The following is a 14,891-nucleotide window of genomic DNA, read 5'->3' on the forward strand; positions in this document are numbered from 1 at the left end:
ATGAAATCCTCACTACGGGACATCTTCTGGGCGTTCGTGGTTCGCCTGATTCTCATCTGTCACACGTTTGTCGCCTACTGGCGCATCACGGATGTCACGCAGAACGGCACTTATTGGTATCTGCTCATCCTCAACGTTTTAGTGTTGGGCGAAACGTTTTACAGAATCAAAGTCAAGCGTGGCAAAGAAGCAAAATGGTATTTTCCTATTTTTTCTTTTTTTACTTTTTAAAAAATAATTTCCAGAGAGAAAAAAATACTTACATATGTATGTATATATATATATATAATTATTATTATTATTATTATTATTTATTATTATTATTATATTATATTTTTTACTTTATTTTATTTTATTGGTTTTTGTTTTGTGTGTGTTTTTGTTCTTTTTATTTATATCTTTATATTTGCTTGGATTTTTATTATTATTATTATTATTATTATTATCATTATTTATTTATTTATTTGGCTGTGTGTGTGTGTTGGATGTAGGTTTGTTGTTCTTGTTGTTTACACTTTTACTGCTGCTTTCATTCCTTCACTGTCTTACGTCTCTGTCATACTTCTCTGTTCTGATATTATCGTCTGTATATCCAATTCCAACCATATGCACTACATCCCAATCCTTGTCTCTCTAAACGCCATAATATGTGCTTGTTACTTGTGGATGTTTGCCAACGTTCAAGCTGTGAACCTTGTCCACTCTTAATATTATTCCATGGTGGTTTCTAGCATTGTAAAGCAGAACCTGTATTCACATACTACGTGTGATCACTAGTTAAATTAATACCGTTTATGGACGATGTACCCAGTAGGTACATTATTATTAATAATGTACTCAAATCCTAACACTACCAATGTATTTTGGGGCAATAAACAATTAAAAAAATAATAATAATAAAAAAAAAAAAAAAAAAAAAAAAAAATAATAATAATGTACTCAATATGCATGTGTACATAATTTTATTGCTTTGAATGTGTGCGCGTGCGTGCGTGTCTGTATACATTCGTGTATTGGATTGTTGTAGTTTGAGATATGTCTCATGGGATGTTCTTTTTAATTTGTTTTTTTAATATATGAAATACCCGAAGTTAAACTTTTAGGTTTTGCTGAAACTTGTCCTCGAATTACCAAAACAATGATTTCCAGTTGCAAGACATCTCACATCCCTAAACTGGCTTCCCTTAACTTCCCCTTCAAGGCGATTCTGTCTGCGTTACTGTTGTGTAGACTGTTTACGAGAATGCACCGTAGTAACCTATTGATTTTTTATTATAATTAGATACATTTATATACCCAAAGAAATTTTTTCCTGTGCACCAAATAAAAAGATCACCTACCACCTGCAACGTTTGTAAATGATTGAAATTTGTTTAAGATGATGACGCATTATAATTATGATAATAAATAAATAATTTCCTGATAACGAATTAGACATATACCTTGTATATATCTTGCAATACCTGCAGACGAACCTTTTTCCGTGACTATATAATTATTTGAGTTTGGGACTGTTAAATTCAGCAGGCTAAAGTTAATCGTAAGGTCTGTTACTCTCAGCAGTGAATGTCTTAACTCTTGATAGCTACCATATGAAACGATTAACGCGATGAAGCAATTAAATCTGGATAGATTATATCGATCGATTATATGGATAGACGTATTATCGTGTATATTAAATATACAGTTCAGGTTATATATGTTTTATTCTTATTAAATAAGGTTTATGAAAGAAAAAAACGTTAATTAAGTAAATTGGGAACTGAGAAAATATTACCACTAGTGTTATCATATTAAATAGAGTTGGAACGTGGCTTAAATTTGTAATAAAACTTAACTTGTATTCGGCCTAAGTGTGTTACACCCCTGCGCGTGTTGTAACCTCACCGTGGTGCAGGGGTGTAACATTCTCTTTGAGAATGGCCAGTACAGCACAAATCCCCTTGTTTTCTTCGCAATACAATTAAAATTTGAATAAAAGTCAGTATCTATCTGTGATATTTGTATTTTTGCACAGTTCTTTAGGTATTACTAAACCAAATAACTTCCAGCTGGGTCAAAGTTCGAGGTGCACCCAACTTTTGATAGAGAAGTGAACACCACAAGTCCTGTGATTGGTTATAAATGTGAGTGTGTTGGTTGTGAAAAATAATAGTTTCATCTGGGCAAAACAAATAAGCAATTTTATTTCATCTAGTACCAATGTGTCAAGTAGCCTTGTGCTCGAATTTTGTAAGGAACTAGCAGCTTGACCCCCCATTTTTTCTGATTCACTTTAAGTGTGAAGGGTAGTAGTATTTATATCCGTGGCGTTTATGTTGATTGATACGCTACAGGTAGGAGTTTTAGCCACATATGTTACTATTGTCGTCTATGGGATTTGATTTGGTAGTATACACCCTTTACACTGTGTTTTTATTTAAATCTTGCATTTTTATATTCTGCCATTAAATGCAGGTTTCTGCCAGAGGGTAAAACGGGTATAGCGCCATACCCAAATTGTTTTGCAGATTTTATTATTTTAACTTAACCTTTTGACAAAACTTATCATTACTGTATGATTTTCTTAACCCTAACCCTAACCCTAAACGCAACCCATTTTCTTTCGGAGGTGGGGAGGGGGCTCATACACCTTGTCGACTGCGGTTGCATTCAGCGTACACATTGTAAATATTCAATTCCATAGCGCCATACACAAACCTTTCTTTCTGGCAGAAACCATGTAATGCAATATAAAATTATAATTACAAAGGTGCTATAATACAAGACAACATAAAACATCGTTTTACCACATTAGTAAGTATTGAGTAGCTTCTAAATGGTACAACTTTGTTTTGGGTGTTTCTCAACATTAAGTGTTCTCTCGGGTAACAGGTCGTTTCGCATTTATTACTATTTCACCCGAGTCGTTTTGAACAGGGTTGATTCGTACCTCTAACTGTGTTCGTTTCGCCCCATGTTTGATTCGCCCTAATTTTTTATTTTGTTAAACGCAGCGTTCGAACTGGTTTTAGGGCGAAACGACTTGGAATCTGATACAAAGATTCCGGGTCACACTGAAAAGTAAGCTATGTATCACAATGAAATTCTGCCAATAACAGATAACACAATTTATTACCCAATCAAACTTAAAAACAACTATCTATTAAACTCAATATGGGTCTCCCCCCCCCCCCCCCCCCCCCCCCCCCCAATATAAAATCCTGGTTACGCCAGTGGTATCGTAACAATATTGTACGCACAATTGTCGTACAGAAGTTGCCAATTCCAAATCAAAACGACCTAGATAAATTGGTGGCGATTTTTTTGGTTATTTGTTTTATTTGTTTTATTTTGTTTTTATTTTATTACTTTTTTTTAGCGCATATAATATGTGTCTCGCCCGCTCCATAGCGACAGAAAGTTCATAAAATGTTTACTTACACACTTATTTGTAAAACACGCATTCTCTCTCACTCCCCCTTCTCTCTCTCTCTCTCTCTCTCTCTCTCTCTCTCTCTCTCTCTCTCTCTCTCTCTCTCTCTCTCTCTCTCTCTCTCACACACACACACGCGAAAAATATTGACTAAATTGACAATTTACACTTTACAAGTGTGTGTGTGCCTGTGTGTGTGTGTATGTGTGTGTGTATGTGTTTGTGTAAGTGTGTGTGTCAGTCTGTGTGTGAGTGTGTGTAAGTGTGTTTGTGTGTGTGTGTGCGTGTGTCTCCGTGTGTGTAAGTATGTGTGTGTGTGTAAGTGTGTGTGTGAGAGAGAGTGTGTGTATAAGTGTGTGTCTGTGCGTATGTGCGTGTGCGTGTGTGTCTGCGTATGTGTCTGTGTGTGTGTCTGCATGTGTGTGTGTGTGTGTGTGTGCAGCCGCGCGCACACAGAACAAAAGCTAACGAGCTATAATAAGAGAAAATAGGGAGTCAATCAACCATCGTTTTAGTACGTTTTGTGCATTGAATAGTTTCGTGATAGTATAGCTTTTTCCTTCTTCTTTGTTTGACATTACGTTTTGTATCATGCGCATTTTAAAAGCAAACTATGTATACAAATGAATTTCTGTCATTAATAAATAACACAATAAGCTGGTATTTCGTGCATTGAATGAATGAATGAATGAATAAATGTTTAACGACACCCCAGCACGAAAAATACATCGGCTATTGGGTGTCAAACTATGGTAATGCAAATAAATAAAGTGATGATCAACATCAATATAAAAATCAAGACAAACAAAAACAGTGTAAAGAACTGTGCAAAAACACAAATATCACCGAATTTTACGGATACTGAATTTTACTCAAAACTTCAATTGTGTGCTGTATTGGCCATTCTCAAAGAGAATGTTACACCCCTGCACCACGGTGAGGTTACAGCACACGCAGGGGTATTTCGTGCAAGTTCTCAATATTATGCGCTGCATACGCTTTCCGCTATTTAACTTCAGAAAGTGGAACGTCATTATGTACATGTATTATTTAGAATCATCAACGTTGTCCACGAGTTACAATACTGTAATTCTGATCTATTAACAAATGTTTATGAGAGTAAACGCAGTCGCTCGGGTACCTGTGTTTGATTCCAAACAGAACCCCTTTCGTTAATGGACTGATAGCAATGTCATTTATGTTTTGTAATCATATCTTTTATTCCCTGGGAGTACCAAATAAAAAAGCTTCGATTATAGTTCATAGATACCAGATAACAGATCGAAATGCGAGAAAAAAATACTATTATTCTTTAATTACACTTGTCTTTGTATGTCTATCTGGCTGGCTTGCTCTGTCTCTGCTCTCTGCTCTCTCTCTCTCTCTCTCTCTCTCTCTCTCTCTCTCTCTCTCTCTCTCTCTCTGCGACTGTCTCTTTGTCTCTTTTTATCTTTGTTTCGCTCTCTGTCTCTCTCTTTGGGTCCGTCTCTCTCTTTCTCTCTCTCCATTCCCTCCATCTCTCTCTCTCTCTCTCTCTCTCTCTCTCTCTCTCTCTCTCTCTCTCTCTCTCTCTCTGCGCCTGTCTCTTTCTCTCTTTTTGTTTGTTTCCCTCTGTGTCTCTGTCTGTCTCTGTCTCTGTGTGTGTCTCTCTCTCTCTCTCTCTCTCTCTCTCTCTCTCTCTCTCTCTCTCTCTCTCTCTGTGCGCCTGTCTCTTTCTCTCTTTTTGTTTGTTTCCCTCTGTGTCTCTGTCTGTCTCTGTCTCTGTGTGTCTCCCCCCCCTCTCTCCTCTCTCTCTCTCTCTCTCTCTCTCTCTCTCTCTCTCTCTCTCTCTCTCTCTCTCTCTCTCTCTCTCTCTGCGTGTTTGCGTGTGTTTGTTTTTACTACGCCCAAAGGCCCAAGGGTATGTACATAATTCATAACGTATGATAACAAAGCAAGACAAGCCACAGGTGACTAATTTTACTAGTATTCTGTACTCACGGTTAATGGTATTAATTATATATGTGAATAAAACCAATGGTAATTATATACATACGTCGAGTTTCAAAAGGTGAACAAGTATTTGTGTATTTCGCACCTGATGCGATTCAGTAATTTAACTGAACTTAATGCATGATCAGATACCCAAATTGATGTTCAGTTTTGTAAGTATCGATTGATCTAGAAATCATCAGAACCGGGGCGGGTGGAGTGTTTCATAAGATCCATAACTCGTGTCTTTTTTTTCTGGGGGATTGCTTATAGACTTTTTTTGTCTTTCTTTCTTTCTTTCCTTTCTTTCTTTCTTTCTTTGCATGTGTATGTGTGTATATGTGTGTCTCTCTGTGTGTTTTCAATACAATGTCCATCCTCATCCCATATAATATTTTCTTCAAATTAATAATAAGCTGAGGATGTTACACATATCTTCGCATATTTGAATATACATTTGTGACATCTTCTTCTTTCTTTTTACTTAAAACAAACCCCAAAACATTCAGTTCTCTTTTAAAATTAAACAAATAATACAACCCATTGTTTCGGGTGTTCAGCTGGTACGTGCTATCCTGTTTGTTATAAAGTTTAAATAACATATAACCGTTCTTAAAGTTAAAGTTATAGTTTGTTTTGTTTAACGATACCACTAGAGCAAATTGATTTATTAATCATCGGCTATTGGATGTCAAACATTTGGTAATTTTGACATATAGTGTTGGAGAGGAAACTCTCTATATTTGTCTTAATGCAGCAATGGATCTCTTATATTCATCATCCCACGGACAGGATAGCACATATCACGGTCTTTGATATGCCAGCCGTGGTGCACTGGCTGGAACGAGAAATAGCCCAATGGACCGCTCTCTTAATGCAGTTGAAATGAATACCCTTCGTGGTAACTGAGCGTTTCCTGGCCTTCGTTCAGCCAACCATTTTTTCTTTAAAACGCTTGCAAACAATTATTTTGACTGGCCATGTAGATGCGGATCTAAGGGGCCCGCCCCCCTAAATTTTGCGACCGTTATAATTTTATTATATATTAATTTTCATTTTTTGACGATGCCCTCCAAACCTCCCCTAAAATTCCATTGGCATTCCGCCTCATGTCATTGCCCCCCCCCCCCCCCCAAATGGATTTTCTGGATCCGCCACTGCCATGGTTCCTGAAGTGGTTATTCAGTTTAACGTGTAGTGTAAAACTCAGTCTAGCAAGCGCTTGCAGCGCAATTCAGTGTTGTATATTGGAGGTTTTTTTAAAAGTCATATAAAGGGACACATCAAAGAGGCGGGAAAGGGGTTACGTAATTGCAGTTGTAAAAATGCTCTATTGGTTGGCTGACTCTCACGTCATTCATCTTTCTCATCTATCACCCTGCGTCTATGACTCATTATCTTAATACATTAAACATTCATTCATTCATTCATTCGTTCATACATTCATTCATTCATTCATTCAGAATTATCAAATGCTTGACATCCAATAGTCGATGATTAAGAAATCAGTGTGCTCTAGTGGTGTCGTTAAACAAAACAAACTTTAAACAACAACAACAACTGTTCTGTCAGTTTCGTCCGACTTGTCTATGAGCTGTCCACAACCGGCCTCGTGGTGTCGTGGTTAAGCCAACGGACATAAGGCTGGTAGGTACAAGGTTCGCAGCCAGGTACCGGCTCCCACCCAGAGCGAGTTTTAACGACTCAGTGGGTAGGTGTAAGACCACTACACCCTCTTCTCTCTCATTAACCACTAACAACTTAACAACTAAGCCACTGGCCTGGACAGACAGCCCAGATAGCTGAAGTGTGTGCCCAAGACAGCGTGCTTGAACCTTAATTGGATATAAATACGAAAATAAGTTGCAATGAAATGAATATTGGTTAGAAACACTTTACATTGGCTACAGTCTTTTGAAACAACATGCTGGCCTTCTCGTTAAAGAGACAAACCCTAGTTTTTAAACACTACGATGTATTTTTCACTGTTAGAGCCGTTTTTTATATTTAAATTAGGAGTACTTACATTTCGTAAATTTTGAATAGTCCAGTAATGGTTATCGAGACAAGGTATTGTTATTTTTGACGGTATTTCCCTGTTTAACCATCACAGACTTTAGCTTCTCTCTGTTATAACCTTATCCAAATGCGTTGTAGGTTTGTAGATTATCTAAATTTAGTATTACATTTTCGCGAGCTGAAACTAGCGTCTGCGCCTTTAAACCAAATTCCTTCCATTTTAGGTTCTGTCCCTGCTTCCTGTTTTACCTGATCTGCACCGTTCCAGCGATATACATCCTAGAGCTGGATCGCCTGGAGGCTTACAACAAGATCTTTAACGATCAGAATATAACACAGAGCGTTGGTCTGTCCACGTTTCAAGGGGTACGTAAAACCTGGGTTTTTAAAAATTATTGTTCACCTTCTTTATCTTTCACGGGGCCGGACGTAGACCAGTGGTAAAGTGGTAGACCGGTGTAAAGGGAACGCAGGTCCTTGGGAACCTAGCCCGAGTACTCTGACGGTGAGAGAGCTAGACGGATATTTGGACAGTTATCAACGCTCTCAAACTGTTAACTGTCCAAAAGTCCATCTATCTCTCTTACCCGTCAGGGTACTCGGGCTAGGTGGAGCTGAGGTCCTATGTGGTACTATACGGACGGAAAGAGTAGTCCTATCGAACCTCCATATCTTAGAAACCATAGTCCTACCCGGACTTTCATACATGGTTTATTTTTAAGCGGGTTTTTTTCCCCTCCTCCTTCTTCTTCTTCTAGGACTTGTATTCTTACCGGATTTAAATTCTCTTTACACCGGTCTAGGATCGATCCCCGTCGGTGGGCTCATTGGGCTATTTATCGTTCCAGCCAGTGCACCATGACTGGTATATTAAAGGCCGTGGTATGTGCTATATTTTCTGTGAGACTTGATGCATATCAAATATCCCTTGCTATTAATGGAAACATGTAGTGGGTTTCCTCTATGAGACTATATATCACAATTACCAAATGTTTGGCACCCAATAGTCGATGATTAATGTGCTCTAGTTGTGTCGTTAAACAAACTAAAAGTTTAACTCTTCTCTTTCGCAAGCTACACCTGCCTTTCGTTGAGCGATGTTAACGTTCGTGGACTACTTGACTAGCTCAGGGCTTAGTTCAGACTGGTTCCCGAAGTGGTCATTCAGTTTAACGTGTAGCGTAAAAATCAGTCTAGCAAGCGTTAGCAATAAACGACTGGCTGAACTTACCCCAGTAGTACAGTCTGTACGGTGGAATGAGGTGTCTTTTCCAGTGTTGAAGAGATTCGATGGGCCACTGCTATTGGCGGATCCAAGGGGAGGGTGCTGTGATGCGTAACCCCCTCGAATTTCATATACAATACCTTCGTCGGCTTCTTGTTTTTTTGTTTGTGGGGGGGGGGGGGGGGGGGAGATTGTCATATATATAATGCATTTTAGTGTATTTTTAACTATTGTAGGTGCTCTATTTAACGTTACATCCTCCCTCAATACTGCTGGTGCCTTTTTAAACGTTTCACCCTCTCCCTGGTAAAATCTTGCACCACCCCCCCCCCCCCCCCTCACTGCAGTCATTATGTTGTTAATGCTGGATCCTTATTTTAGTTCTGGTCCTCACCCAAAGATTAATAAAGCAACATAACGGTTTTTCTCCGTAAGTCATCTTTCCAACTGTATGCCGACTTATTGTAAATCATAAAATATTAGCGATTTTAGCCAAATCCAAACAAAGTGACATATTAGCGACATAGACCTTTAGGAAGGTCATCATATCAGAAACTAAAAAATTAATACGTTTAAGTTGTAGGATCAGCTGAAATAATGTTTTTGGCGAATCTTGACGTTATGCAGCTTACATACATCTTGAATTTAGTAGAAAAGTGCAGTAATGTGCATGCTAACTAATTATTGTTATTTGCTATCCTTTTGGTTTAATCAATGGTATGTAACTATTGTTGTGCCTTCAGTTAATCACAGACAAAACAATCGCACACTTTGTGTTTTGGAACAGTTTCTTGTATTTCTCTTTAAATTTAGCGTCATGAAATATTGGCGTCTTGGATGACCTCGCTAAATTAGCTAACAATATCAATAATATATCATAATATTATTAACATGTCTATGACTATACTCCTCAAAATATCAGTGCCATAAATTGAAAAAGAACAGCCATCTATCTCAGTGCAGGGGCAGAACGTAGCTCAGTGGTACAGCGTTCGCCTGATGCGTGATCGATCTAGGATCGATTCCCGTCGGTGGACCCATTGGGCTATTTCTCTTTCCAGCCAGTGCTCCAAAAACTGGTGTAACAAAGACCGTGGTATGTACTATCCTGTTTGTGGGATGGTGCATATAAAAGATCCCTTGTTGCTAATCGAAAAGAGTAGACCATGAAGTGGCGACAGCGGGTTTCCTCTCTCAATATCTGTGTGGTCCTTAACCATATTGTCACAGTGCTAAATGTCAACTTTATAACAATACGGATTATATCTTACTTTTACAAGTGCATTACTTAGAATTAGTTAATTGGTAATCTGACGTCTGCCATGGTATCCACTTAGCGATTTGCCAATCAAACCAATTAGTGTCAAGACCTAATTAAATATGTAACGAGCAATCTGATACAATGCAATTTAATTGGTGCTACCTAAGGACTAAAATCCATGGCAATTACGAGTCAACAAACATGTCTATCTTATAAATATTAGTTTTTCCATACATGAAAGTATAGAGACCCGCAGATAGACCGAAGAGGGAGACCCAAGGGCCCACCTTGGGGTCTCAGTCGCAGTGTCAACTCTGTCGTTCACCTAAGAGCTTAGACAATATATATTTTATCTGTATCACCATGTTGGTAATTTATTAATCATATTTCATGTTTGGAAAGTAAAATACAAGAAACTACATCACCAACTTGAGACTTCTGTATTCATTCAAATCCACAAACAAAACTAAGAAAATACGCTGTGTTAATATGTCCGACGCCATATGACCGTAAATAAAATGAGTTGAGTGTGTCTTTAAATAAAACATTTTCTACTTTCCTTCTATCTCACTGCAAGTGTGCTTTTAAATATATCAAGTCAATCATAAATGGCTTAAATAATTTGTTTAAGGGGATGGTGGGGAGATATATTTGAGGTAATATTTCTGTTGGGGTTATTCCGTAGATCAACCCAATCCTACAGGTAGCAGGGAAGTACATCATAATACACTGTTTACCATATTAACATAAATTCAAAACAGCGGAGAACAAGAACTGTCATGGGTGAATCACATACAGTGATAATAACCAGTCCATATTTTGTGCTTCAAAAATATAACCCCTAGTTAAGATATTTTTGAAGCACAAACTATATATACCTGGTTTTCCGTTTCTCGGTTGCTAGGAAGTTATTACACCCCAGGCTTGTATTCATACTCGGTACACAGAAATGCATGTAGGTGATGGAAAATACTATTTCATTTTAAAAACTTGTCAACAACATACGCAGGTGTCAAACATGTTTTTTTTAAACACGTGTGTAACACAACGCTGATTGGTCAGTTTACTTCCCTGCTACATCCAATGCCTTTAATATATTGTTTCTTCTTTCTTTGCTCCTCCACAGGTAACTTTGCCAATCACTTTGAACCCAGATATCTGGGTGTCCGTCATCGAACAGTCCATGCTCTTTCTCATGATTCTGGGACGCTGGCTGCTACCAAGAGGCGGGCTGTCTCGTGATCAACTCTCCCAGCTCCTGTTCGTGTACATCGGCATGGGGTCAGACAACATGGAACTGTTCGTCCTGTTCGAGGAGTCCCCCGTGAGACAGGACCGACTCTTGACGTTCGGGATCCTCGGCATCTGGACGATCAGTCTGATCCAGTTCAGCGTGGTTCTCACGGCCACGAAGAAGTCGAAGTCAAAAACCAAGAGCAGAGTAACTCCTTCAGGTTAGTAGTAACGACCCCATTTACAGCCGGGGCGGGACGTAGCCCGGTGGTAAAGCATTTGCTTGATGTGCGGTCGGTCTAGGATCGATCTTCTCCGCCAGTGGACCCATTGGACTATTTATCGTTCCAGCCAGTGCTCCACAACTGGTCTAACAAATGCCGTGATATGTACTATTCTGTCTGTGGGATGGTGCATATAAAAGATCCCTTGCTGCTAATCGTAAGAGTAGCCCATGAAGTGGCGACAGCGGGTTTTCTCTCTCAATATCTGTGTGTTCCTCAACCATATGTCTGACGCTATATAACCGTAAATAAAATGTGTTGAGTGCGTCGTTAAATAAATTACTAGCAAGGGATATTTTATATGTACCATCCAACTGACATGATAGCACATACCACGGCCTTTAATATGCCAGTTGTGGTGCACTGACCGGAACGATAAATAGTCCAACGGGCCCACTGACGGGCATCGATCCTAGATCGACCGCACATAAGGCGAGCGTTTTACCACCTGTCTACGTCCCGCCTCTCCTATAGGGCAGCACAAGACTCGCATATATATATATATATAGCGCCAAGTTACCATTGCACCGTCCTTTCCTTCTGGGCATATGGCGAGTGATCCATTGCTGGGCAATTAAAGACCTTGCTATGTGATGTTCAATTGCTGTTTGCCAGAAAGTATACAGAAAATATACCTGATATCTAATCACAAACGAGTCTAAAACCCCAGAGTTTTACACTCAACAGTTCATTATTAAAGTGAAATTCATTGGCATGTTGCTAATTTGGTGACAACTGTCATATCAGGCACATTAGCACATTGGGTCCAACGTCCGCAAATTTTCCTTTTCTTAAAATGTATTTTCCGTGGGAACATGACCAACTCAGTCCAGACCCCCACCTTGCACAATCTCCTACCTACAATTTACAATTTGCACTTAATTATTTAAAATAAATTTGTTGGAATTTTGTTCTAGTCCCTTACTTTAGTTCTCAAGATAGATTTTGATTTGTTACAAACATCAGGATGACTAGAAAGGCTTCCGATTGATTACATGATTAATATAAATGATGATTAAAACTGACAACAGCAACGTAAATGGTCTTGGGTGCATTCTGAGACATTTTGAATCAGACTTTTCCATCATTTTAAAACTAGTGTGTACATGTGTTAAAACAGGTCTGATCTTGACCACAGTCAACCATTCTAGGCGTTAAATGTCTTGAATCTGAACGAAAAAACCCGTAACCACGCATTTTTTTTGCATGATGCAGAGTCGAATGGGCATTTGGCAAAATAGTGGTTGATTCTATCTAGTAGTGCCTCGTCTATAGGAGGACAGCCACACTCGAGGAGATCCTTTACTGGAAATTTCATTCCTCTCGCATCGTTAAAGGTACTGAATAGCCGATAAAATATTATTTAAAATAAAAATGTCCGGCGGTGCTGTTGGACAAATTTAATATTTCTCTTGTATTTAGCCAGGTTCAAATATTGCCGATGACAAAGATATAAAGGTACTGAATAGCCGGTAATATTATTTAAAATAGAAATGTTCGGTGGTGCTGTTAGATAAATATTTCGCTTATATTTCTCCAGTTTCAGATGTTGCCGATGACAAGTATATAAAGGTCTTGAATAGCCGATGATATTATTTAAAATATACAAATATTTCTCTTACATTTCTTCAGGTTCAGATGTTGCCGATGACAAGGATATAAAAGTCTTGAATAGCCGATGATATTATTTAAAATAGACAAATTGTTAGTTGTTATATTTCTTCAAGTTCAGATCTTGATGATGGCAAGGATATAAAATCCTCTTATACTTCTCCAGGTTTAGAAGATCTTGCCGATAACAATGATATCAAATTCTTGAATAGCCGATAATATTATTTAAAATAGAGAATTCGCTAGTTGTCATATTTCTCCAGGTTCAGATGTTGCCGATGACAAGGATATAAAGGTCTTGAATAGCCTATACTATTATTTAAAATAAGAAAAATGTTTCTCTTATATTTATCCAGGTTCAGAAGATCTTGTCGAGCACAAGGAATCGTGTGTTGTCGGCTGCTTCAGAACGGAACTGTGGAGTCTGGTTCTGACGTTCTGCTGTCAGGATGGACCCTACCTGTCGATTCGCCTCTACGCCATGATAGCACACCGACTCATCACCTACAGCATCATCTTTTTCACATGCAAGAACCTCTTTATCATAGGACTGCTGCTGTACCGTCTGTTCGTGATGTGCTTTGACAAAGAGGACGAGGATTCTCCCAAAGAGGACATTGTGACTAGGCCCAGGAAATCACAACTCTGGCCCAGAAGACTTCCTCGCAATTCTACAAGCTCCGTGATCAGCGAACAGAGAAATGGGGTCAATGGTCAAATGTCGCCGAATGATTCGGTTTTCGAACGAAATGATTATCGTAGGCAGCCGTCCTCAAATTCAAAAGGAAGCAAGAAACTTTCGGTTATTTCTTTAGACATATGAAAAGAAAGGGAAATATTGCTACATGATGTGCAAGTTTTGGACTCAATAGTCGACGCGATTGTTATTGGAGAGTTCTGTGTTGAAGCCTTGTTAAGTGTTTTATTTGTATTGCAGACCACTGTCATACGTCATCAAAGTCGAAAGGTAGCAAGAAACATTTTGTTATTTCTTTAGACATGAAAAAAACAAGATTGCTACATGTTGTGTCTATGTTGGATTCAGTAGTCAACGCAATTGTTATTGGGTTGGGGTTTTTTGGGGGGGGTGTGTGGGGTTGTTTTTTTTTTGGGGGGGGGGGTTGCCGTGAGGGTCTTGGAGCGTTGTTAAATGTTTTACTGGCATTGCAGATCACTTGATTGCTACCATGCAATGCAGGTGATCTACACCAAGTTCCCTAATCATACACCTCAGTCATTAACCTTGCTCTTTCACAGTTCTTGTTATATCACTGTACTCCCAGTTTTTGTTATATTACTGTTCTTCTTTTACCCCAAAAAACAACAACAGTGTCGAATGCAGAATTATTCCAGGGATAGGGTGTAACAATTTACACAAAGGGCACCAACATTCAGGGAGACGTACATTATTGAACAGTACACTAACATGCATTGTATATGGCACTACTTCCCAAAACACCATGCTGTCCCCAACTGAAAACAAATAAATTCCTTCTATGAATTTGCTATGCACTGGATTGTTTCGAGACACTTCCAAATTTGACGGGGGTGCACACCACCAGCACTCTCCTCCCTAGATGCGTGCTTGTAAAATATTTAATTACACAGGTAGGCAAAAGGAGAATCATCGTATTACCAAACGTCTTTTTCATTACCTTGATAAATGACCATATTGATTCAGGGATAATATATTGGGTGCCCACCTAAAAACAAAAACCGATTACCCAACTGAATATGTATTTTTTTACAACGTACGGGGACTGTAACTTTGGTATTTGACGCCCATTACTATTATAGATATTTGCCACCTTCCAGTGAAAAGTTTAGGCCCATAGGTCAAAATAGCAACATATTCAAATAAGTAAAACAATG

The 14,891-nt window shown here is 38.7% G+C and overlaps 1 protein-coding gene across 1 annotated transcript; it reads left to right on the top strand.

Annotated features, from left to right (window-relative positions):
- On the top strand, nt 1-13,842 carry LOC121379594 (transmembrane protein 26-like). Its single transcript, XM_041508242.1, has 4 exons — nt 1-197; nt 7,630-7,771; nt 11,018-11,345; nt 13,376-13,842. Exons 1-4 carry the CDS (start codon nt 1-3, stop codon nt 13,840-13,842), a joined length of 1,134 nt encoding a protein of 377 aa, XP_041364176.1.
- The last annotated feature ends 1,049 nt before the right edge of the window (nt 13,843-14,891 follow it).

The sequence above is a fragment of the Gigantopelta aegis genome, chromosome 8 (assembly GCF_016097555.1).
Source record: "Gigantopelta aegis isolate Gae_Host chromosome 8, Gae_host_genome, whole genome shotgun sequence".
Taxonomy (NCBI): Eukaryota; Metazoa; Mollusca; class Gastropoda; order Neomphalida; family Peltospiridae; genus Gigantopelta; species Gigantopelta aegis.

What these genes read in the sequence shown, in the direction of transcription:
- LOC121379594 (XM_041508242.1), top strand. Translation starts at nt 1, where the DNA reads ATGAAATCCTCACTACGGGACATCTTCTGGGCGTTCGTGGTTCGCCTG. An exon ending in CGTGGCAAAGAAGCAAAATG is followed by an intron (nt 198 to 7,629) that starts GTATTTTCCTAT and finishes CTTCCATTTTAG; the next exon opens with GTTCTGTCCCTGCTTCCTGT. An exon ending in GTCTGTCCACGTTTCAAGGG is followed by an intron (nt 7,772 to 11,017) that starts GTACGTAAAACC and finishes GCTCCTCCACAG; the next exon opens with GTAACTTTGCCAATCACTTT.